At 55.1% G+C, this 24,600-nt stretch overlaps 2 protein-coding genes across 10 annotated transcripts in view; both read right to left on the bottom strand.

Moving 5' to 3' along the window:
* Nucleotides 1-95: 95 nt before the first annotated feature.
* On the bottom strand, nt 96-16,498 carry ADAM8 (ADAM metallopeptidase domain 8). Of its 6 annotated transcripts, none has more exons than XM_054072279.1 (22): nt 16,385-16,498; nt 14,098-14,207; nt 9,705-9,781; nt 9,357-9,435; nt 9,174-9,250; nt 7,565-7,751; nt 7,021-7,086; nt 6,857-6,925; nt 6,108-6,277; nt 5,939-6,020; nt 5,109-5,257; nt 4,677-4,854; nt 3,982-4,071; nt 3,130-3,325; nt 2,841-2,940; nt 2,526-2,709; nt 2,350-2,427; nt 2,167-2,251; nt 1,891-2,005; nt 1,630-1,807; nt 1,477-1,533; nt 96-905 (listed from the first exon to the last, which is right to left on the bottom strand). In XM_054072279.1, the coding sequence occupies exons 1-22, from the start codon at nt 16,428-16,430 to the stop codon at nt 735-737; spliced, it is 2,544 nt and encodes an 847-aa protein (XP_053928254.1). In that variant the 5' UTR covers nt 16,431-16,498; the 3' UTR covers nt 96-734. The 6 variants fall into 6 exon arrangements, with proteins under 6 accessions (XP_053928254.1, XP_053928253.1, XP_053928251.1 ...); XM_054072278.1 differs by having other exon boundaries at nt 96-938; XM_054072276.1 differs by having other exon boundaries at nt 96-938; nt 1,477-1,807; nt 7,021-7,083.
* A 3,669-nt stretch (nt 16,499-20,167) lies between these two features.
* Nucleotides 20,168-24,600, bottom strand: part of TUBGCP2 (tubulin gamma complex associated protein 2) — a 35,623-nt gene continuing 31,190 nt past the window's right edge. For all 4 annotated transcript variants that reach the window (XM_054071686.1, XM_054071688.1, XM_054071689.1 and 1 more), the window contains one exon: nt 20,168-20,478. In XM_054071686.1, coding sequence (XP_053927661.1) covers nt 20,373-20,478 — 106 coding nt within the window. In that variant the 3' untranslated portion in view covers nt 20,168-20,372. The remainder of the gene's footprint in view (nt 20,479-24,600) is intronic.

Consider the following 24,600-nt stretch of genomic DNA (forward strand, 5'->3'; position numbering starts at 1 on the left):
CCTCCTGGCCATGGCAGAGCCACCCTGAGCGCCAGGCAGCTGCCTGCCACCTGCCCGGCCTCTTGTCCAGAGACACCACGCATCACTACCTTCAGTCTTTATTGGTACAAAAGCCTTCAACCTAAATTGTATCAAAAACAGGGGAGGCCTGGTTTCACAGCAAGCTGCTCAAAACCGTTACAGAAGGGTCATAAGTTAACGACGGCAGTAAAAAGGCTCACAGGAAAATCCCTTTCAGAACATTCAAGCCATAACTTCAGAGAGAAAAGCCCTGTGGGGAAGCCATGTGTGGCGGTCCCCAGGTGGCAGTGGCTCAGGGGCATGGTCCCCACCGTGCAGCGCTCCTCCTGTGGGAGGACACCGGTGTCAAGCCCAGAGCTCCTGCCCCAGGCCCGGCAGGAAGGGCAGGAGGAGCAGGCCATTCAGCCAGGCAGGAGAGAAGGCAGCAGTTCTTGGGACACAGGAGAGCCCACACTAACTCAGGGCTTGCCTAAAAACCAGACGGCTTGTCCCCACTCCTGGTTTCACAAAGTCCCAGCTGGTGGCTCTCCCTGGACCAGCCCTGAGGCTACAAGGTCTGTTAAGGCACAACTCGAATATCTGTAAACACTGGTGCTCTCCCTGGACGAATGATTCAAGTAAGGGCGGAAGAGTGACAGCAGCTTCCCAGCTGTGCCACCCAAGCGCCAGAGCCAGCAGGTCCTCAGCCGCAGCGACGAATGAAGCATCCTCAGTCACCTCCTGGCCGAGGGCGGCTTCAGAGCCACCTTTGGGGGGATGCCCGGCTGAGGGACTGAGGGGGGTGTTGGCAGGGGGCGAGGGAGGGCTGGTTCTGGTGACCCACCACGGGGCAGGACCTTGCTCTTCAGTGCTGGGAGAGGCTTGCTGGGTGGCTTTGGCTTCACCTGGAGGGAGGAGAGGAGACCCAAGTCCCTTGCCTGGGTGCCAAGGAGGGATTCAGGGGGAATAGTGGCAGCAGAAGGGTCCCCCAGTCGTCAGCTGCCTGGGCCCCCCCCCGACGAGCCCCCCATGGCTGGGGCCGGCCAGAGCAGGTGAGGCTGGAGGTGCTCTGAGTGGCTCTGGCTGCGGGAAGGACAGTCCATCCCACCATACCCCTTCCAGTACCTGAAGGGGCTACAAGAAAGCTGGGGAGGGACTTTATACAAAAGTGTGGAGTGATAGGGTGAGGGGGAATGGCTTTAGATTGGAGAGGGGAAGGTTTAGACTGGACATAAGGAGGAAATTCTTCACCATGAGGGCGGTGAGGCCCTGTCCCAGGTTGCCCAGGGAAGCTGTGGCTGCCCCATCCCTGGAGGTGTTCAAGGCCAGGTTGGATGGGCCTCGGGCACCTGATCCAGCGGGAGGTGTCCCTGCCCATGGCAGGGGGCAATTGGATGGAACCGGATGGACTCTTCCAACTCAAACCATCCTATAGTTCTATGATAAGGCAGCAGAGGCTTTTGGAGGGGTGGTTACCTGCAGGAGCCGTCCTGGAAAGGCTGGAGATGTCACCTGGGCAACTGCTGCCGGTGGCTGCGGGGTCAGCCAAAACCCAGGGTGTGAGAGGCCACCCTCACGCCTGCGCGGCAAGAGCTGCCCCCGCACCGGGGCTCTGCTCCGTGCCCTTACCTGTGGGGCCGGGCGGCAGGGCGCCAGCGGCCGGGTGTCCCGCGGGGCCGCCGTGCTGCTGAGCAGGCTGGGGTGCCCGATGTCACAGCGGGACAGCTGGCGGCGTGTGGGGCGCGTCCGGCCACCCTCCTGGAAGAGCGGGTTGGCGAGGCCGGCAGCAGGGCCGCTGGAGCTCCTCCTGTGGGGCACAGGAATGGTGGCGGGTTGCTCTGGATGCCCCCCCCCCAAGCTCAGCCTGTGTGGGGCAGAGTAGGGATTTACCCTTTCTGCAAGTGCCTCATCTTCCTTCCTCGGATGAGCACAACTCCGCTGCCGAGCAGGACGCCAGACAGTGCCAACACGGCCAGCACAGCTGCCAAGACCACGCTGCTGCTCCCTGTGGAGTCCCAATTGGCGCTGGGGTGGGCACTCCTGTGCCGGGGATGCCCCGTGGAGCTGGAGCAGTGCCCATTGGCACTCAGCAGGGTGCTGGCCCCTTCCCTGGCACACACATCGGGCCGGGGGAGCTGGTACTGGCCGTGCATGGGGCTGCCGTACCTGCCACCATCCCTGAAAGCTTCTGCTCGCAGTAGGGCGCTGCCCAGCCTGGGTCACAGTGACATTCCCGCTTGTGGTTGCACACCTGAGATGCAGGAGGAAGGCGTCAGGGTAGTCAATAGGGGCTGGGACCATTGAGCAGGCCCCCTGGCTGCTCTGGGAGAAGACAATCCCACAGCATACCCCATGGTTGTTGCACTTGGCTGAGCAGTTCTTGTTGCCGTAGACTAGGATGTTCTGGCAACGCCCGGCATAGCAGACCTGGGGGAAGGCAGGGGGTCTCTGAGGCTGCCCCAGGTCCCCACGGCCAGTGAACGCTTCCCCTTCTGCCACCCCAGCACAGCAGCCAACGTGCTCACCATCTCCTCTCCACACTTGGCACCAGTGGGTACCAGCCTGAGCTTGGCAACCACCTCATTGACGTCGTTGCTGGCAATGACCGCCTTGCACTTGAAGCGGCCGAAGAAGAGGGAGTAGGAGCCACCACCGAGTACAGGGCTGGCGTTGTCACTCAGGCACAGCAGCGTGCCGCACTTCACATCCCTGTGGGAAAAGTAGCTGTGAGCACAAGCAGTTGAGTGTGGCATGGCGCTGGAGAGCTTCACTTGGCCCCACAGTGTTGTCACCAGACATGGAGACCACCCACCATCTCCCCAGCCAGCCCAACTCCTTACTTGGGGCTGCAGGGCTGCTTCCCATACTCGGTGAGGCAGTGGAGGTGAAGGTGTTGCTCACTGTTGTGCTTAAAGCAGATGTCAGGAGCCACCTGGGCCTCTGTGAGACACACGGAAAGATCATGCAGAGCTGGAGCCTACAGCAAGCCAGTGATGCGGCACCAGTGGCCACGCCTTAGGGGCAACAGACGTAGCTGGGGGTGCGGGAGAGGATCACAGCCAAGCAATGTCTTGGCCTGAGGAGCTGGGGCTCCTGGCACATGGGGTGAGAAGGGTGGTCCATCACTACCTGCACCCCAGAGTGCACGACACTGTTCGCCGTGTGAGGGGCAAGCCCCATTGTAGCAGTAGCCGTTGCCATTCTGGCAGGAGATGCCATTCTCCTGGAAGACGTCCTCTGGGCACTCGGCACTGAGGCCGGTGCAGTACTCGGGCAGGTCGCAGTCGTTCTTACTGGCCCGGCAAAGCACACCAGTAGTCTTCACCTGCACGGAAAAGAGGACATTGGCACTGCCTCAAGGCTCTCGCGTCCCCGTATCCACACGGGAACCAGAGCCCAGCAGCACACATCTTCCAAACGTCTCCCAGCACCCCACAGATTCAGACAGGGAAGAATGTGCTGCTCTAGAACAAAGACATTTGCCATTGATTGAGCTGCTGCACAGGATGGAGGAGGCGCTGGGTCTTCCCACAGTTCAGTGTCTCCCTGCAAGCAACACCTGTGCTTTGCTTTTAGCGTGGATTTGTCTCAGGGTCCTCTTCCAGCCCTGTCTTGTCACATCAAGGCATTTCTTACACCTCTGTACAGGAACCAGTGCAAGTAACATGACCTTCTCCTGGACGACAAGGCCAGCAAAGGCAGGGGACCTGGGCTTCAGGATGCCAGAAACAGAGGCTGCTTCGCCTTCCCAACCGCTTCCCACCCGAGATGCTGAGGGGCACATAGTGAGAGCATTGAATGGGAAGTTTGATTCTGTCCCAAACCATTGGGTGCGTTTGGCTCTGGGCAGGCTGCTAGAGGTCCTTCAGCAAGCTATGGATGCACCTTGCCTCTACTGGGAAGCTCTGGAGGAGCTTGGGGCAGTGGTGGCATCTGCCAGCTCCCTTCCCTGCCAGGCTGGCCCCCCTGCAGCGGCAGTACCTTGCAGTCCTGGCAGCAGTCCCCCTGGGCACATTCAGCTCCCTCTCTCAGCTGGCAAGTGGTGGCATTGCAGCAGCGGTTGGAACACTCCTGCAAGAACAGAGGGACTGAAACCCTCCCAAAATGCCCCTGAAAGATCCTTTCCTCTTTCCCCCCCATTACCAACACTAAACCAAAGGACCAGAAGATGAGACCTGACCTGGTCTCCTGCTCCCTGGTAGCACCCTTTTGCCCTCTCTAAGAAAGAGAAGACAGAAGGATCTCTGTGTTCTCTGCATCGAGGCAGCGTGCCTTCAGGTCCCAGAGCAGGGTTGTGACCCAGGGTTTTATTCCAGAATCATTGCCTGGCCATTTGTCTCAACTCTCCCCCCTGCAGTGCGGTGATGGGCAAAGCTCTTGAAAGGACAACAAGCCATGATGTCCCCTTCCTTGCATCACCTCTATTGAGGACACTGTGGGCGATGTCCATCTTTCCTAGGCGTGCTTCTGCTAACGTCACAGCCAGCTATGTGAAGGCAGGGCACAAGATAACAAATATCCTCTGCAAGTTATTTTTTGGTAGAACCATCAGGAACACAAGGGAGATGAGTTTTGCAAAGCATGATGTCCAGGGAAGAGGCTTGCACAACTTTTTCCAAGTCTGAATGACAGGTCTGGTGTTCCTGCCACCTGGGGCTCCCCGAGAACATCCCTACCTCCAGTGTGCCGCAATCACACTGCTCTCCTCGCTCCACAAATTGGTTCCCACACACCGGTCCCCCATACAGCTCATCAGTCCGAGGGACGTTCAGTAGGCAGCTGGTCCTGGGGTCCCCAAGGAACTGCCACATGTCCTGCTCGCTGCAGCGGCTGAAGAGCTTGGGGTAAACCAAGCTGAAGGGGCACAAAAACAGACAGTCATGAGCGGAGATGAGAGAGTTTGAGGGCACTCACACCCCCACCAGCCCAGGAAGAAGCTGGAGAGCCATCAACAGACTCAAAAGCACCGACAGACCATTGAAGTGCAGCTTCAAGTGGAGTCCACCCAGACCTGACCATCTCACAGGCTTCGCCCCGTCAGAACAGTGCCAGAGGACACCTCAAAATATTTGCTGCCCAGGTACATTCTCCCTTTCTCCTTTGCTCACCCAACACTCGCTGCCATGACACATCCTCCATCAGCTTTGGGGACAGGACAGTGGCAGCCAGCAACATCTTCATCATGAGACATCCCCAGGTTGTGCCCCATCTCATGAGCCATGGTGGACGCAACACCTATAGGATTCATGCTGTGGTCCTGTGGGACAAGAAGTGCAGTGTGGTTCGAGCGCTCTCCACAGCATCTCCATAGGGTCCACCGGGGGGTTCTTCAACCACTCACTGCCAGGTCTCACTGCTGACTGCAATTCATCCCCTAATGCTGCCATGCTGATGTAACAGAAAACAAAATCTGGACTTGGCCCCTGACCTCTAAAGACCTCAAGACTTGGCTCTCAGGGGTGTAAGTGAGCACAGATATAGCAGCTATCCTGAAACAATGCTTTGTGGTGGTCATAGGTCCCCTGGCTGACGACTCCCACTCCAGCCACAGGTTGCTCAACCTGGGGAGGGTTGAAGAGCACAGGCAAGGGTGGCTGAGGAGCAACTGGAAACCAAGTCCTACATTACAGGCAGTGGGAGAAGCCCTGTGTCGGTGGAGTTGCTCTGGGAGGCTCTTCAGGGCTCAGGTATATCACAGCCCTCCACAAGCACCCAGCTGGTATCCACAGCTACCCTTGCCCTGTGGCCCTGACACTTCTCTGGGGGTTGGTCGCTCAAGGGCTGGAGATGCCATGGACCAGACCCAGCCCTAATGCTGCAGATGGGGAAAGCTGGAGTACAGCAGAGGAGAGACCTGCTCTGGAAAATACAACGCAGGGAGTGCGGACCATGGGGTCTCTGCTGCCCTCCTGGCGCATGCCCAGAAGGCAGGACCCACCTGGTTGATGCCACCTGAGTCCCTGGTGCACATCACAAGCTTCTTGGCAAGCCCTACAGTTGTGCCATGGAAGTCTATGCCCCTGTGGAATTGAGATGTTACTGAGCCCATGTGGCCTGGGAGGCAGGAGGGCTGTAAGGATGGCAAGGTGGTGGGCCCCCGTCCTCACGTGATCAGCTGGGCATTGTCGTGTGGCTTCTTCCGCAGCAGCTCTACCTCCCGCCAGTGGAGGAAGTTGTTCAGCATCACCTCTGGGTCGGGACTGACCACGATTTTGTCCTTATGGCTCCATACCTCCAAGCCAATCAAGGCCACCCGCAGACGAAGAGGCTGATAAAGCTGCAGTGGGAGACAGCCCGGAGAGAGAGCTTAGATTTGAACTACACAAGCAGAAAGAAGGTCTCACCTCCCCTGGGGAACTGCAACCAATCCCAGGACCCCACCTAACTGTGCAATATCAGCTCTGTCTCGATAAATAAGACAAGCAAGGGTGACCACGAAGACAGGGCACACCCTGAGACCTCTCTTGACTAGTAAAGGCTGGGATGCTGCTCCCATGCTGCTGACCAGAGTGAGGCTGAAGCAAGGCAAGCAGAACCCCCCGTCTTGGTGCACTCCATCCCCTGGTTAGCATCTGCTCTATTTTGAGAGTGGTCATGGAGCTTGAAGAACATTCTTGCCCTTTGCCTTACGAGAGCTGTGAGGCAGCCATCCCATGCTCCGGAGGACCTAGGGCTGAGCAGCTTGTCATGTCCACCCCGTTGGCCAAAGAAGTTGGTCACCATGCAGCAGCCCACCTACAGGCTTGAGATGAACTCCATCGCCACACTAATCTCTCCTCCGCCGCATTCATGCTCATGCAGGATCTGTGAGGCACATGTGGTAGCGGGGAGGGCAGACGCAGAACCCTGGGCTCACCTTGTCAACATGGTTCACGATTTCCTTCATGCGGTTCTGCACTGTGCGCAAATCCTTGTGTTTCCTGAACTACAAGAAGAACACAGAGAGATTTCCAGGCTGGCTTTGACCCTCCTCACGGCAGTGGATGAGAGCGGGCACTGGCAGGCCTATTTCATGCTTACCTCCTCGTTGTCCACAACCAGGACCAGCTCCACATACCGGAGACTTCTGTGTAAGGGTGGTAACTTCTGGAAGGGAAGAGGGAAGTGAGTGGAAAGAGGGGTTTAGTTCTGCAGGTTGCCAAGCCAGGCGGTTGAACCTTCCGTGGGATGTGCTACATCCTTGGGAAACGTCTAGTGTTATTCAAGGGGAGTAGGTCTTCTAGCTCCACCTCCCGTTCTTACTTTGCTGAGCGTTTTAGACATCTTCCTACATACAAGCGGAAAACCAACCCTGCTACTGGGATGAGGCACAAGAGAAGCTCTGCTGGCATCATGGAGCTCATGGGGTAGGAGGATGCTCCTCCTAATAGTACAGGACCTAAGGACTTGTTCCCACCAGGAGCTTGGCCACTGGGAGCAATGTGAGTTTGAGTAACTCAGCAACAATGCATGGAAGAGGAGCATCTCCGAGAGATGCCGTTTGACCCCCTCCTCTCCTGAACTTCCCAGGACCTAAGCTCTTGCAAACTCAGCTACAGGAAGGAGAAGCAATGCAATCCTTAACCCAGCGGTGGAGCTTCATGGCTGCAGGATTTTTCGGTTCATGGTCATATTCCAGGATTGCACTGGACTCTCGGCATGTGCCGCGCTTGCCCCGCAGGTGAGCCGCTCTGTACACCGCATGCTGGCCAGTCGCATCCTTCTCCAGGGGCTCCAGCAGGAAGGTGGTCTCATTCACCCGGAAAAACCCACTGCCAAGAGAGAGGGTGGCTGTCAGGTTGGGAAGATGTCTGGCAAGACACAGACAGACCCTACACGAACCCATGCAAGTGCCTGTGATACAAAATATAACTGCTAGGAAACCTTCTGTGGGTCCCACTGGCACTTTGGAAGAGCTACAGGCCACCAGCGGGACATGACAGCCAGGACCTTCTGGCCATGTGGATGAAACCCCACTCAATGCAAAGCCCCAGGCAGCCCTCGGGCAGTGCGTGAAGGAGAGGAACATTGCCACATTGCCACACAGAGGAACAGGGCAGAAGCTCACAGAAAAGCAAGGAACTGGGTGCGTCTTTCCCTGCAACCTCACCGGGCCCAAGAGCACATCAAGGAGCAGCTGCAGGACAGAGCTGACCTGGGGCATGTGGGGAGGTGGGGAGCGATCTGAACATGTCCATAGCATTTGCTCCTGGAGGCTGCAGAAGCACTGGTTGAACCAAAGGACTGCTAGCGAGGACTGGACACTGGCTGCTGTGTTGGGAGGGAGCAAACTGTGCCTTTGCCTCTGTGGCTGGTGGCAAAGGGACCATCTGTTATTTTGGGCAGCAGAAATGTCCCAGGGTTCAGCGAGAACTGCCCAGTGCTGCCAGGCCAAGTTTCACACAGCAATTCAGCTGAGCAGCTCTAGTCTCCAAAATGCTTTCTATAAGATGGCCCATGTGTATCATTCTTGTCTCCTGTCCTGCCCTCGCACATCTTGTCCACTTCCTGCACAAGGGTATCCAGTGTCCCACGCACAAGCTGTGCCAATCCAAGGTCTCCACAGAGAGAAGCCCTGCTCTCAAAGTGAGGAGCTGGCTGCCACGCGGCTCCAGTGAGTGTTTCTCCTGCAAAGAGCTGTTGACAGGTCCCTAGGTGCTCAAGCAACCCCCTGTTCTCCTCACACACCCTTCCGTGAAGGACCCTTCCTCTCTTGCAATGCATGGCTGCCACCTCATCTTAAAAGAAAGAGAACAGAGAGAACAAATCTTCCATAGCAAACTGAGCAACCTTGCATGGATCTAGTGGTTTGGATTCTTCTGCAAGGATGCTTTCTACCATTAAATGAAGGTAGAACCAAGGCAGCCTTTCAGGAACGAACACCAGCATGGCCAGCAGCCAGTGGGTAGAGGGAGACACAGCTGGCCTGACGCATCGTACGCTTGCCTTTTCTTCTAGAAAAGCACTTGGCCATCAGCTCTAGGAGCTTGGCGAGGCCCAGACGAGATGCCAGCTGCCTGCAAGCTGCTGCACTGTCAAGAGGATGCCTTTGTGCCGCTGGATGGGGCAAGTTTGCTCCATTCTGTCCTGAGAAGTGAGGATGGATCTGAGACAAGCTGTACTTTGCTGCCCAGGGAGGGCATTCCCACTCAGACCTACTGTTCAGCCACAGCTGCAGGAGCTGGAGGTCCTACCTGAGCCCGCTGCAGGTGCTGATGCTCGCCGCTGAGCCAGCGTATCCTTGCACGTGACCCTGATAAAAGCAGTGCTCCTGCCACCGAGAGAGAAGAGAGGTGTGAAGGTGGTCTGCATCAGCTGTTGCAACAGTTGGACTCTGCAGAAGTGGGAAAACTGCTCTCAAAGACCCAGCCCCATACCTGGATGTCCGGCTTTTCCGTGATCTCTGTGCCATTGGCCAAGTAGTGTGTCTCGGTGTAGTGCTGCCCCAGCAGCTCCCTGCAGGATAGGGAAGGGGCATCAGCAGTCACCACTGGTTTGGGGAGAGGATGGAAAGCTTTGGGGATGGGGTTGGTCGGGTTGGGTATGGTGGACCCATGGCATTGTGGTGGGGGCAGAGGAGGGAAAACGTGATATTTTGCTAGTGAGGATCTGGGCTGAGGCTTAGATCGCCAGTGTGGTGACACCGGACCTTGGACAAGTGATATTCATGGTAAGGGTTGGAAGAAACATCCCCTGGCAGTCTTGCTGTGTCCACCCACACTCACGTGTTCTTCTTCAGCCGCAGGAGGTAGTCCCTGCCTTCAGCACGGACACTGTAGAGGACATGGTCCGGGTAGGTGCTCTGCATGGAAGACAACACAGACCCACCATCACCAGGAGCAAGAGCTACAGAAGAGAGGACCTCTTGGCCCTCATCCTGCCCAGAAAGGGGACGGGGTTTCCATGCACCCTGCTGGAAGGTGGCTGTGGGACAGGGAGCCTGGCTGCTCACCCTGAAGGCATCCAGCAAAGACACAGGAAACCAGAAGAGAAGAAAGAAAGCATGTAGGCAATAATGCAAACAACTTGGCACATCCTGAGCTAAAGAACAGGTCACCAGCAATGAGACGGAGTCAGCAAAGTCTGGCTTCCCGTGTCTGACACATGGCTGCAGATGGCCATGCCAGAAACTGAGGTTTCTTATTCATCAATCACAAAGCTCCTTTTCTGGGGACTGAGGTCAGCACTGACTCATAGGCCAAACCACAAAGATCTCTGGTGTCCAAAAGCTCTCATCAGCAGACTTCCTTAGCTCTGACTGGACTAACATGCAACAGCATGGTTAGAGACTGGCCTTCTCCTGGTTCTTGTCTGCTGCTAAGAGTAGAATCTAGTATGGGATCCCCCGAGCACCATAGAATCCTAGAATCATAGAACGATTTGGGTGGAAGGGACCTTAAAGATCCTCCAGTTCCAACCCCCGTGCCATGGGCAGGGACACCTCCCACTGGCTCAGGCTGCCCAATGACCATCCAACCTGGCCTTGAACCCCTCCAGGGATGCAACAACCACAGCTTCCCTGGGCAGCCTGTGCCAGTGCCTCACTGTGAAGGCACAGTGAGGTGAAGAACCTCATCGTGAAGAACTTCCTCCTTATGTCTAGTCTAAATCTGCCCCTCTCCAATTTACAGCCATTACACCATCCTAGCGCTGGCAGAAAGGACCTCAAGACATGTAATGTCCAGCCTCAAGTGACTATGGCCGGATCAGGGCTATGGGTCAGCCCAGCCGAGCCATGAACATCTAGTACGTCCCTCTAGAAGAAGTGTTCCTCTCTGGGATATCTTGTGATCTCCATCTGCAGAGGTTGAGCCACGGACTTTCAGAGGTCCCATCCCACCAGGACCGCTGAAAGAGATGATGATCCCTTGCACGTTGCCCCATATCAAGCTGCACCCTTGGCACCAGAAACCTCCTTAGTCTCTACTACAGCACAGAGATCTCTCCTGAGGGCACGTCCTCAGCTCTGCTGGGACATCAGGGCAGGGAGCTGAGCAAAAGGCAAAGCCAGTTCCTCCCAGCATTCCTCCTGGATGAGGTGTGCAACCTCTCCCCGGGGAGGATGACAGCACTTGCTGTCATATAGCAGCTCAGAGGTCCTGGGGGGGTGATTTGCAACCTGGCAGGAGGTGGGGCTCAGTGGAAAGTCCTGCTGACTCAGTGCCAACGGTGCCAGGGAAAAGGCTTTACCAGTCAGTTGGTTGCCCTCAGATCTACCCGGCTTGTGTTTCCAATCTGGAGCAACGGCGCTACCAGCCACGAAACATCCTCCTCTCATGCCAAGCAGGTTGAAACAAGCCTGCCGGCAGCCCCAACTGCAAGTGGGTGCACTCACAGGTTTCCAGCAAATTCTTCTCTTATGAACAGCGTCTCCTGCCTGACGTGGCCACCCCATCCTGTGTCTGCTGACACAGTGATCCTTTGTTATTGTTGGCAGCGCCAGAGGAGGTCTTAAGAAATGGTGGGAGAGCACTTGGAGGGGGGGGGTGGGTCAGGGACCACGTCTCAGAGACAACTGCAGAGCAAGTTAAAAAAATTATGCTCTAATCAAGCTGCTCTGAATCATCTCCTCCCCTATTAGCATGGGCTTTGCAGAGGCTCCAGATGGGAAGGCTCTGAAAGCACAGGCAGCTCAAGCCTGCCCTGGCCCTGCTGAACCCGTGACCATGCTGAGCAAGCAAAGCAGAGCTGTGGGCAGAGAGCAGAGGGATCTCTTACATCTGGTCTTATTAAGAGACCCAGAGAACTTGTAGAGGATCAGGATGGGATGCCATCATCCCACACCAGCACAGGGTATTTCTTCCCTGGGGTGGGAAGAGGCAATGGGTCTCACTAGGACAGTACAGGTGGGGCTCATCGCACCACGCCATGTACCAGAGGAGCTGCAGCACACGAGAAGAGGAAAAGAAAGTGGGTCATCAGGCCAACATTGTCCCTCGCTCTGTCCCCACCTGTCCCCATCATGCTCTGCAGCATCCTGCTGCTTCCTGCAGAGCCCCAGGCTGGGCCCCAGGAGCTTGGCTGCCTCCAGCCAGGCAAAGGACTCCTTGCATCGACTGGCTCTGGGATGCAGTGGGGGAGATCAGCAGGGATGTGCGAGCACAGGTTCACTGGGGAAGTCTGCAGCTTGTCACATCAGGTCTTACACGGGCTGGAAATCACCCTCCCATTTCAATACCGTTCTTTGAAATGCTCGAGTGTGGGGATCAGAGAGGTGTCACCTCCACCATCAAGAGCATGCAACTATAAATCTTCTTGAAGGCCCTTCTTGCTCTTTTTTTTTCAGGTCCTTCCCATGAAGGACCCAGGTTTGCCACACACTCTGTTTTGGCCCTGCTAAGAGTGAGCAGGAGGAGAAGAACATGACCTGTGGGAAGGCTGGCACCCTAGGAGGTCCTGAGCTGCAGGACATGGGTCTACACCCTGTCTGCAGGGCTGAACATTTTGATTTAAGCAAAGCCAGAGGCGAGCTGCTGTGCTTCAAACCTCAACAGACAGGTAAGACCATCCACATGTGTACCAACCACTCTGACCCCTTTGCACCAGGAATGAGCTCTTGCCCCATACCCATCCCAGCCAATGACGGTTAATGCAAAAGCATGGGTGGAACTGGTGTATAAAACAGCCACCCAGCTACCCATATCCACTCCAAAGAGGGGCTTGGTGGTGATCAAGCCTTGCTGAGAACCTCTTCCCCAACAAGGGGAGGTTCAGGTTGGATATCAGAAAAAAATTCTTCACAGAAAGAGTCATTGGGCACTGGAACAGCTGCCCAGGGAGGGGGTCGAGTCGCCTTCCCTGGAGGTGTTTAAGGAACGGGTGGATGAAGTGCTGAGGGACATGGTTTAGGGAGTGTTAGGAATGGTTGGACTCGATGATCCAATGGGTCCTTTCCAACCTTGTGATTCTGTGATTCTGTGATTCTGTGACTGGGAGAGCAAACCCAGCTTTTGTGGAAGAGGAGGAAAATGGCTCAAAAGGCAGGAGACCTCAACACAGGTATTTTGGGAGGTCCAAGGACTGCCCAATCCAAGACCAAATCCAAGTGCTGCCCATGGTTGCCCCAAAGTACGCAGTTCAAGGCAGGTGTCTTCTCCTATGCCATGGAGAGTAGAGGGACCCTCAAGATGGGTGAGTTCCCCTTTGCAAGGGGGATCAGTGAAGAGCTGCCCAGTGCTCCTGGGACAGATGGTGTCTGTAAATAGCCTGGGGAATGTTTATCTCGTGGACAAGTTTAGGTTTCTAGGGCAGAGAAAACAGATGCTTTCAGGAAGTGTTTTTGAAGCTAGTTTATCAGAAAGGGTTTGAATCTCAGATAAATGTGCTGTACAAAGGGGACATAACAGTCCCCAGGCCCTCCATCGCATCAGGTGCTAAAAGTTGGTGTTTTTCAGTCCTAGGAAATGGATCCTTGTAGTTGGCTGAATTTCACTTTAAGGCAATGAGGAAAGTATCTCTGAGGTCAAGGCCACCATCCTACAGGCGTCAACCCTGAGCGCTCAAAACTCCTGAGTCAAACCCCATTCCTTCCCTCAAATTACAACATTTCCCAAGAAAAATAACATTGGTTTTCTTCCCTGTGGGTTTCTGCAACCTTCTGATTAGTATTTCCCTGTCCCAAAAGATGAAAAAAACCCAGCTTCAGCAAACACAGCAAGAAAAGTGCTTACAGCTCAAGGAGGCTTTGCAAACCCTTCCTTAAGCAAAGACACAGTCACAAGATCACGGCAAGGCTGCAAGAGCACACTGCAGAAAGCAGACCCTCCCGCCCTTTGAGAAGCCACTCTGGTACCCACAGTTGCTATTTTGACCCCAAACTGTCCAAGAAAGTTGATCTGATCAACTCCTTCAAGATCTCCACCTTCTGGGATGGAAGCAATGGAAGAAAATGTGCACCAGGTCATTCTTCTGGCATAGAGCTAAGGGTGGCCCAGATACAAGTCCAGTGGTGGGCCAAGAGGGTCCAGCTCTGAGCCCACTAGTGGGACAAGGGGGTCCGGTTCCACAGCCAGTGGTGGGCCATAGGGTCTCTACTGATTGCAACACCCTCTTTGTCCCCCGCACAAGGCAGTGAGGGTGGCCGTGCCAAGCCAGTATTTGTGAGGTGACACTACTCACCGGTGGCACAGAGAGGTCCCTCTTCCTCTGGAGCACCGGCACCTTGCGCGGTGTCACTGTCTCGTACTCCTCAACATGGGTGAGCTTCTCCTCCAGCCTGGTGGTGGCACCTGGGGAAAGTCAGAGCTTTGAGCCAGGACGCCCAGAAACCACCGAGTCAGAGGATAAAGGAAGTGCCCAACAGGAAGGTGCAGGGAAGAGCCAAAATAGCGAGTCCTTGCTGGGAACGCAGCTCCAGCCTCCCCCAGCCCTGGTGCCCACAGGGTGCTCAGCATCACTCATGGGTGAGCAGGTCCCTTCAAGGCTGGAAAACTCCACTGAGGTTTTGGTGCACAAATGAAAACGGAGGGTTTTCAGCTCTTTGTCTTGACGCCACAGTTTGTGACCTGGAGCCTGGCAGCCACCGGGGGCTGTGTTTTGGAGAAGGGCTGGCATCTGGTCTGGCTCAGCCTTCCTCCCACCTTCTTTTTATTGATGTCAGAAGGGAGATATTTCTGCAAATAAACCCTTCGCCTTCCCCGGGAGCCCCGAGCCTGTGCCGCAGCAGTGCCGGCGCTCCTGGAGTCAGACGGGGCCAGCAGAGGAGGGTGCTTTGTCTGCGGGTGCCTGGCAGCCCTCGCCCACGGTGCCCAAGTGGGAGCCAGGAGCCTCGTCACCACCCCCTCGGCAGCCTGAGTCACCAGTTTCCCCAGTGCCATCGCCGCACGCCGCGGCTGGCGGTGACAAATTTCCCGTTGATCACAGGAACCTCCTTGCTTTTATGTAACAGCGGCCACTCCATGGGCACAGGGGGCACAGTGGGGGCAGGGGTCACCCAAAGCATCCCTCTGCGATGGGTGGCTGTAAGCGGAGGCGCTGAGGGGGGGGGGAGCCCGGTCCTCAAAGCCCCGGTCTCCATCCTTCGCCCTCGTTCCCCACCCTTTGCTCTCGGAGGCGATGCCAGTGATGCCCGCCCGGTCCGCCGGTGACCCCGGGGCTCAGCCTGGCAGATGCAGCCAAACCTGTGCCAAGCTGTGACCTCTCCCAAAAAGCCACCGCACAGCTCCCGCCCTGCATGTCCCCTCCCCTCCCGTGCCGCTTCCACCTGTCCCCTCAGTTCTCGTGGGGAAATCCACCCCTGGTCTCGGTACCCCAACCCTGACCCATGCCAGGAGATCCTCAGGGAGAGGGGATTTTGCCCCTCGCCCGCAAAGCTCCATGCCCGTCCCGACGGACGGATTGCCCGGGGCCGCTTGTCCTGCCGGGGCTACCGGGGGCTGCCCGCCCTGCCCGGGGCAACCGAGGCTGCTCGCCCTCCCTGGGCCACCTGCCCCTCCGGGGCTGATGCTCCCTCTGCCCGGGATGCTCGCCCCGCCAGGGATGCTCTCCCTACCGCGGCTGATGCTCTCCCTACCGCGGCTGATGCTCATCCTACCGGGGCTGATGCTCTCCCTACCGCGGCTGATGCTCATCCTACCGGGGCTGATGCTCTCCCTGCCGGGGCTACCGGGGGCTGCCTGGGCAGCTCGCCCTGCTGAGGCTGATGCTCGCCCTGCCGGGGCTGATGCTCTCGCCCTGCCGGGGCTGATGCTCTCCCTGCCGGGGCTGATGCTCATCCTGCCGGGGCTGATGCTCTCCCTGCCGGGGCTGATGCTCTCCCTACCGGGGCTGATGCTCTCCCTGCCGGGGCTGATGCTCATCCTGCCGGGGCTGATGCTCTCCCTACCGGGGCTGATGCTCATCCTGCCGGGGCTGATGCTCTCCCTACCGGGGCTGATGCTCATCCTGCCGGGGCTGATGCTCTCCCTACCGGGGCTGATGCTCTCCCTGCCGGGGCTGATGCTCATCCTGCCGGGGCTGATGCTCTCCCTGCCGGGGCTGTTGCTTTCCCTGCCGGGGCTGATGCTCTCCCTGCCGGGGCTGTTGCTTTCCCTGCCGGGGCTGATGCTCTCCCTGCCGGGGCTGATGCTCTCCCTACCGGGGCTGATGCTCTCCCTGCCGGGGCTGATGCTCTCCCTACCGGGGCTGATGCTCTCCCTGCCGGGGCTGATGCTCTCCCTGCCGGGGCTGATGCTCTCCCTGCCGGGGCTGATGCTCTCCCTACCGGCGCTGATGCTCTCCCTGCCGGGGCTGATGCTCTCGCCCTGCCGGGGCTACCGGGAGCTGCCTGGGCAGCTCTCCCTGCAGGGATGCTCGCCCCGCCGGGGCTGATGCTCGCCCTGCTCGGGACGCTCTCCCCCGCGGGGCTGACGCTCCCCGTGCCGGGCTGCTCGCCCCGCTCGCCCCGCTCGCCCCCGCCCGTGCTCACCGTGCAGCAGCAGCAGCAGCAGCCCGAGCGGCCCCATCGGCCCCATCAGCCCCAGCCCCGCGGCGGGGCCGTGGCTCGGAGGCGCCGCGCCGGCAGCTCCCGCGGGACGGGACGGGGCGGGGACGGGGCAGCCCGGGGGCGGCTCGGGGAGGGCCCGGGGACCGCGGGGGGGCCGGGGGCGATCGGGGTGTCCCGGCGGCATCGGGGTGAGAGGGAGCCGCGCGCAGGGGCGGCCGGAGGGTCCGGGGAAGGGGAACCCGGCGAGGGGCGGCGGGCGGCGCTGGGACCCAGGGGAGACCTCATCGCCCTCTACAACTGCCGCGTCTGGAACCCGGTGCTCAGCTCTGGGCCCTCACTACGAGAAAGACATTGAGGAGTGTGTCCAGAGAAGAGCAACGAAGCTGGTGAGGGGCTGGAGAACAAACCTTATGTGGAGTGGCTGAGAGAGCTGGGGTTGTTTAGCCTGGAGAAGAGGAGGCTGAGGGGAGACCTTATTGCTCTCTACAACTGCCTGAAAGGAGGTTGTGGAGAGGAGGGAGCTGGGCTCTTCTCCCAAGTGACAGGGGACAGGACAAGAGGGAATGGCCTGAAGCTCCGTCAGGGCAGGTTCACATGGACATTAGGAAAAATTTCTTCCATAAAAAGTTCTCAAGCACTGGCAGAGGCTGCCCAGGGAGGTGGTCGAGCCCCCATCCCTGGAGGTGTTTAAAAGGCAGCAGATGAGGTGCTCAGGACGTGATTTAGTAGTGGACAGATACGATTGGAGTTGATCTCAAAGGTCTTTTCCAACCTAATGATTCTATGAGGACATTTGTCAGGGGCACGTGGGACCCTGCCTGATCCCAAAGCGTTGGAGGGGCTGGGACCATCATGAGAGGCTGAACCAGGAGGTGCACCGCTCTGCCATTTCTCCACTGCCACAGAGCTGTAGTCTCCCCTTTGCCCACAGAACATCCCAGGTTGGAAGGGACCTGTGAAGATAATCCAGTCCAGCCTGTGATGGGGAAGGGAGCCTGAATGAAGTTATTGCACATCCTGTCAGTTCCATCTTGAAACCTCCAGCAATGAGGACTCCACCAAAGCAAGGTTGTTGCAGCAAGTGATTGTTCTTGCTGTAATGTATTTCTCAGGTTGAGCTGAAACCTCTTCCAGTGTAACCCATTGCCCCTTGTCTTTTCCACGTGGCTACTTTGGAAGAGTGACACCCCCCCCCCCCCCCCCCTTCTAAACTGACTTTTTATACTTTCTTGGTGGTTTGGGCCAGGACCAGCCAAGAAAAGCCACATTTAACTTTCACATTTAACAAAAGACTGCGGTCAAACACCAAATTTGACTGTCACGGAGTTCTGTCCCTGTGGACAAGATTCCTTCAATATGGCTCAGAAACCATTGCAGTCCAAGGCAGCTCCAGCACGATCCTTCTTCCCAGCTTTCCTGTAATCCCCTACTAAGGAGGCAAGTTTGTTAGAAAAATAGTAAGTTACAGCACCGTGCTCTGACCCTCAACACTCCTATTCACACCTGATCTTAACTACCTAAACATCGCCTGTAGAGATGCCATGACGGCAACCCTTGCCTGCTGTACAGAGCTGAGCTGGCCTTGAGGGAGCTGCTGGCCAAGGCACGGCCTGCCGAGCACAGCAAAGAACCCGGCTTGGCTGGGAGACACAGCGCAGCCAAACTGCCGCGCTGAGCAAGGAGGGACGGGGCTGCTGTGGGGCTGCTGCGTTCTGACAGAGGTCTGCTGGCTTCTCATCAGGGGAGAGGACACACACCCACCGCCTGCTCAGGGCTGGCAGCAGGGTGTCTGGCCCGGTCCCTCAGAAAAGAGTGGTCAGGTGTACGTGGAGACCTGGCCAAGCACCCCAAGCCTTTAACTGCTCAGCCGACAGCGCACCCACACACAGCCGGGGGTTTGGGAACTGAAGTTACCCACCCAGTTGTTCTCACAGAGAACAAAGAGCAGCTGGCAGCCTGGCAGTAGGTTGTGCAACAAAAACAGGGGGACCCAGCCCAGGGGGCAGGTGACCTCACAGGGGCTCACACTTCCCCGGTGGTGGACCTCCAGGTCACAGGGAGCAGGATGGGATCTTGTAGAGGAGGAGCAACCACTCCTGCCGCAGAAGGGATGTGTGAAGAGGGGAGCCGTCACGCCTTCCCCCGAAAAAGTTGTGAGCGGCACACGTAACCCTCTGCATGTGTCACGTGTGAGCAGGACTTCCTGGGATTACTCATAGAAATTTGCTGTTGATTTTCAAAATGAACATTTCAGAAGTATCTATTCCTTCTGCTGAGATTTAATTTAAATTGTGCAGGTTTTTTGTTTTTTTTTTCCTGAAGCAGCCACCACACTGGTCCATCAGTGCAAACAATATGTGTGACCAATGGTGACACAGTGAGGTGCCAGGGGAGCCCCTCAAGCCTGAGCTGTTCCACGGGGGACCTGCCCTCCCCATCTCTCCACCCCGATCCCAAGGGACAGGCCATGACGTCTGTAGACCCACAGAACGGAAGGGAAATGGTAGGTCAATTTTTCCAAGCCTCCCTGGACAGAGGCCACCTCCATGTAGGGAACAGGAAACTTTCTCTTCCCCATGAACCGCCCAGGTCCTTTCCCTGAAAAGCCAGGTAGTGGCAGCTGAGGTCTCAGTCCTCAACCTTTGGATGAAGGAATTTAGTCCTCTAAACACAGGACAGGTGGGCTTTATCCAGCTCCTCGGGTCTCTCCCTCTGCCAAGCTGGAGGACCAGCTTTAGGCCACCAAAGTAAAGGGAACTCGGCTTTCTAACACACTAGAAGGTCCTTGCAAAGAAGAGGAAGGGCAGGTCATTAACAGGAGCACTCAAGAGCTGCATCCACAGCCTTTGCACATCTCCCCTTGTTCTCCAACTTGCCACTGAGGCCTCTGGGGCTCTGGCACATGTCTTGGTTACTGCTTGGTCCTCGGAGACAATTTTCTTCTCCTCAACCCTCTATCACACCCACTACCAAACTGGCTCAAGCATCTTTTACAGGTGCACAACTTTGCAAGACATCCTGAAAGTCCTCTGCTGAAGACTTGGCCAACCTGACATGAACATCTCTTACCTGCTCATCAGCTGTGAAACCCATCTCATCGGTTAGGGCTGCTGAGCAGCTTCATTCCAGCAAACCCCTAATGAGGGTCTCATCCCAACGCAACGAAACTGGTGAAGGGGCTGGAGAACAAGTCTTACGAGGAGTGTCTGAGGGAACCAGGGTTGTTTAGCCTGGAGGAGGCTGAGGGAAGACCTTATTGCTCTCTACAACTGCCTGAAAGGAAGTTGTGGAGAGGTGGGTGTTGGTCTCTACTCCCAAGCAATAGGATGAGAGGGAATGGCCTCAAGCTGCATCAGGGCAGGTTCAGATTGGACATTAGGAAAAAATTCTTCACAGAAAGGGTTCTCAAGCACTGGCAGAGGCTGCCCGGGGAGGTGGTTGAGTCACCGTCCCTGGAGGAATAAAAGACAGGCAGGTGAAGTGCTTAGGGATATGGTTTAGTAGTGGACAGGTACGGTTAGGCTTGATGATTAAAAGGTCTTTCCCAATCTAGGGATTCCATGATTCTATGACCCCAAAGCAATGCAGTGCGGCAGCTGAGCCAGATCCCTGTGAGTTGACCAAAATTCAGTCACCTAAAAGACTAACTTGCACCCAGAGTTAACAGGCAAAATAACCTTTTTTTTAATTATTTACTTTACAACACACAAATACATCATTTTACAATGCAGTAAAAAAAAAACCAAAAACAAAAACAAACCCCAACTTAACGAAAGTCTCTCAGAAGAGAAAATCCATTACGTACGTTTCAGGAAACAGAATATTCTCCTTTCTCTCTGGGACAACCCTTATAGTTTGTCTCCAGCTCACACTGTGGGTGCAGAGGGCTGAGTACTCCTGGCTTGAAGTGAGCGTTTGGTTCTCTGCTGATGCAGAAGAGGTGGCGGCTGGGAAGGGATGCATCAGGGCTTTACTGGGTGGGTACAGCCAGGCCTGGAAGCAGGGGAGCTGCCTTCTGGCTGCGCTCGGCAGACATGTGCTCCAAGCGCTCCGTGTAGAATCCATTGAAGTCCAACCTGGGAGATAAAAACCCCAGAAGTTTTGGCAGCCTGTTGGTTCAGCGTTGCCCAAAGGCACAGGCAGCACGCTGGACACGCTGCCAAAGGCTCCTGAGAGCTCAGTGTTGCAAGTACTGCAACGCTCATGCTCACTGCGGTGCTCACAGGCAGCAAGGGGATCCAAAAATACATAAGCTCTTCTCTAGAGTCACACAAATTTTAGGACAAAGTTGGTTGAAATGAGGGGTGCAAAGCAAAGTGAAGCAAGTCTCACTGCAGGAAGAAGCAGAGCACGCTTGCTTGTGCAGAGCAAGGGGGTCTGCGCTGCTGCACAGACTTCTCAAGTGGCCACAGTCCCCCTGCTCGCCTTCCTGAGCACAGTCCTGCCCTTACCCAGTCACGGCCCCTGGAGCATAAACCTCTCCTGTGGCATCAGAGGAACACCACAGTGAGCTCCGCACCTGCCAGCTCTGCGTGGGCCTGCCCCCAGCTTATTCAGAACGAGACAGGGACCTCTGCACTGTGCCACAGGTGTCATCAGTGACATCTCTTCAGTGCTCATCCCCGGACAACAGGCTAAATTTCACCTGTTAGTGACAGGTGTACCAAGTACATCGGGAAGGGCCAATTGCTAAGTAAGAGGTTCTTCTCTAGAGGCACAGCTTCACCACACCACCCTGCAGCCACGTCACTTATGGACAAGGTGCCAGGGGAGAGGACTCCTCAACCTCTGCATCTTCCCAGCCCCTTCCCATCACTGCCTAATACCAGAGTTCACTACCACTGAACTCCAGTAAGAATTCCTACATGAGATCCACCACGTTACGCACCATAACCACTGCAAAATGTCGCAGTTCCCATTACCACCACCTCTTTGCTAACACAGGTAAGAAGATTCCAACAGATTCAGAACTCAAAAAGACGAGGGACTGGCTGGAAGGTGCTCAGGCAAAATCACAGCATGAGTGATATGCGTAAATGCCTCTCCAAAGTGGCCAACATCAGCAATATCATAATACTGTCTTCCTGGATACCACAAACCCACCCAACTGTACCCCTGCCATGACCTCCCTGAGGCAGATCTCTGCACTATGAAGCCAACTAGGACATGTGCAGCTCTTAAAAAGCACATGCCCTGGGAACGCTGAGCGATAGTGGATACAAGCTTGTGAATCACACACAAGTTACTCTCTTCATTTCTCAGTTTAAGCTGTTCCAATACTAAATGAATGGGCACAATATTTGAGTTTCATGTTGCTTAACAACCTCACACAAACGGCAACAAATTGTTCTTTGACATTTTTTGGTGACTGGAAAACAGAGCCTCGACAGATGGAATTTATCTGTTACTTTCTCCTGGTTGAAAGGCTTACATCTCTTCTGTTCTTTAAGTGTTGTACAAAAGAAACTTGACACTGACACAGGTGTATTTACCAAACTTTGATCCAAATATATGGCCAGGACTCATTTGCATCTTCACTTTGAGGACCTGTTCCATTTTTGAAGCTGCTTTATCCCAAATTTCTTGAATTGCTGATTTTGATTGCCCTTTCAGCTACGTTTTTAGGGTTAAACAATGTTTGATAACTATTTCTTAAGAAGGTGTGGTGCTTCCTCAAATCTGCTTACACTTCAGTCTCTTGTTTTGTGGCTGGAACTTCCAGTCACTAGCATTTGCATCATCTTGTATGTCCTACCAATCTTACTCTGAGCTTGGTCATTGCTTTCTCCTCCAAACTGGTAAAGGAAAGAAATTTGAGGAATGCTAAGAGCACTCGATGGGTAAGATTTCTAAGTATAGGGAAGGAAGTAAACCTTCTTACAAAGTCCTCTAAGCTGTAATTCTTCTCCTTTTCACTACTGGGATGTGAAGGAGTGACCCTGGAGGAGGTCCAGAGGAGTCTACAAGGATGAACAGAGGGCTGGAGCACTTCCTGTACAACGACAGGCTGAAAGAGTTGGGGTTGTTCAGCCTGGAGAAGAGAAGGCTCTGAGGAGAACTTATAGTGACCTTCCAGTACCTGAAGGGGCTACAAGAAAGCTGGGAAGGGACTTTTAGAAAGGCATGGAGTGATAGGACAAGGAGGAATGGCTTTAGAGAGGGGAAGATTTAGACTAGACATAAGGAGGAAATTCTTCACAATGATTGTGGTGAGGCTCTGTCCCAGGTTGCTCAGGGAAGCTGTGGCTGCCCCATCCCTGGAGGTGTTCAAGACCAGGTTTGATGGGCCTTGGGCAGCCTGAGCCAGTGGGTGGTGTCCCTGCCCACGGCAGGGGGGTTGGAATCGGATGATCTTTAAGGTCCCTTCCAACTCAAACCATTCCATGATTCTACGATTCTGTGCAGTTGCCAGCTCTCTCTCAGCACTGCTACCGATGGAGCCAAGGTACCTGAGCAAGACTTCAGCACAGTGGAAATCTGAGAGTCCCGTGTGAGCTTCCCTGCTTTGAAGGAAACCCTCTGCATCTCCATCTTCTGTTGTCTGCAGCTACAAATACGATGGTTGTGCCTCAGTTACTCAGTACTGTAAACTGAATCAATACTAACCAGGATCAAATAAATGAAAGCACAGTACCAGAATTGCAAGTAAAAGGAATATTTTGTTATCTGTCTTACAGGTTGATCATGACTCTTGAAAAGAAGTAATTTAAAAAGGTTATAATTTATTAGAAAAGCCTACTATGTCTTATAAATTCTTCCATCTCTCTGTCAATTATGTTATTTCAGATAGCAACTGTCTCCACTCTGGTTTTTGGGTTCCTGTTGCTATAGAGTCCAGGACTGGATCCAATAAACTACAGACTGAATGAGAGCTAAATGTCACATCTGGGCATTCATCGTGGGACTTCCACTCTTTAAAACACTACTGAGCAGCCCTTAGGAATGGAAAGGCATGTTCCATTGCATGGTCTGCTAACACACAGTGTTTCAGTTATGGAACTGGGGATGTCTGGTTTGTCAGTAAAGGTCCAGCTATGTCCAACACGGACAGGACTCAGAGGACCCCCAGACAGTCCAAGCTGCGGTATTTGGTAGTGATAACAGCCCTGATGGCATCAAGACCCAGTATTTCCTCTGCAGCCCTCAAACAGAACTGGGGCATGGAAATACTTGGGGGGCAAAGGCCTCAGATTCTCTTCTGAACAGCTCATTGCAGCTTAGGTCACCATTCGCCAGGCAAATTGCCAACAGCAGCATTTTCTATTCTCACAATGCGTCTGAATTATCATGTTTCTCCTTCCTCCCGAAGCAGGAAGTACTTGTCGTAGAAGAACAAACTCTCCATTTTTGGAAGAACTGGCTCCAGAGCTTCCACAGCTCAGGAGTCGCCTCTTGCCACAGCTAACAGTCATGTGCGGTCTGCGAAACACAAAGGCATTTGGTGGAGGATAACTCCTGGCCTTGGAACCATGGACCCACAACTGAACAAGACACACAGCCAGTCTCCACGGCATGGCATCATCTTGTCCCCCCACCCTGGCAGAAGCACAAAGCTGACACAAGTGTGGGAAGACAATGATAAAAGGGGTGAATCTCTAATGCTAAGTGTGCTGGAAGGAGACCACCACCTGAGCTGCTGTCAGAAAAGGCCTTGTGCGATAAAGTATGATAGAAGGCTGCAAGACTTCTGCTGGCGCATGGTGTAAAGACAGGTCAAGGACTTGTTGACTTCTTGAGTAAGCTGAGAACAACTCCAACCTGAGACTGAGCAGGGTGATCCCACCAATGGAACAATCTCCACATATTCTTTACAAGACGCAAAGACTGTGAGGTCATGACACTGTGTTGGCCATGCCCCGTACCACTTGCGATGACGTCCAAGCAACTGGATCACAGACAGAGGCAGTTGTTGTTAAGATATCCTGGATGAAGCATCATAAAAAAGCCTGTCTTTAAGAACTTGCACTGGTAATGATAAAAATGTAAGCAGCTGATAAAGAAAGAGGCAGAGCTGGAACACTGAGGAGGAGTACATGTTCTTGCCTGCATGACTCAACTGCTTGTGGTCTCCATCCCAGAATCTAGCCTGACTGGCTGCTATGACACCCAGGAGTGATGCCAGTGACAGGAGTACAAGAGCTTAATCCCTTTGGCCTGTTAGTTTTTTGGCCTGTTAGTTTTACAGAGACATCCTGCCT

The sequence above is a fragment of the Cuculus canorus genome, chromosome 7, assembly GCF_017976375.1.
Source record: "Cuculus canorus isolate bCucCan1 chromosome 7, bCucCan1.pri, whole genome shotgun sequence".
Classification (NCBI taxonomy): Eukaryota; Metazoa; Chordata; class Aves; order Cuculiformes; family Cuculidae; genus Cuculus; species Cuculus canorus.

Excerpts from the sequence above, each read along its gene's own strand:
- ADAM8 (XM_054072275.1), bottom strand. The coding sequence starts at position 16,430 with ATGGGGCCGATGGGGCCGCTCGGGCTGCTGCTGCTGCTGCTGCACG. Across the intron at positions 6,278-6,856 it reads TCGTGAACCATGTTGACAAG|CTTTATCAGCCTCTTCGTCT; the intron begins GTGAGCCCAGGG and ends CTCCCACTGCAG. Across the intron at positions 2,710-2,840 it reads AAGCAGCCCTGCAGCCCCAA|GGATGTGAAGTGCGGCACGC; the intron begins GTAAGGAGTTGG and ends CTTTTCCCACAG.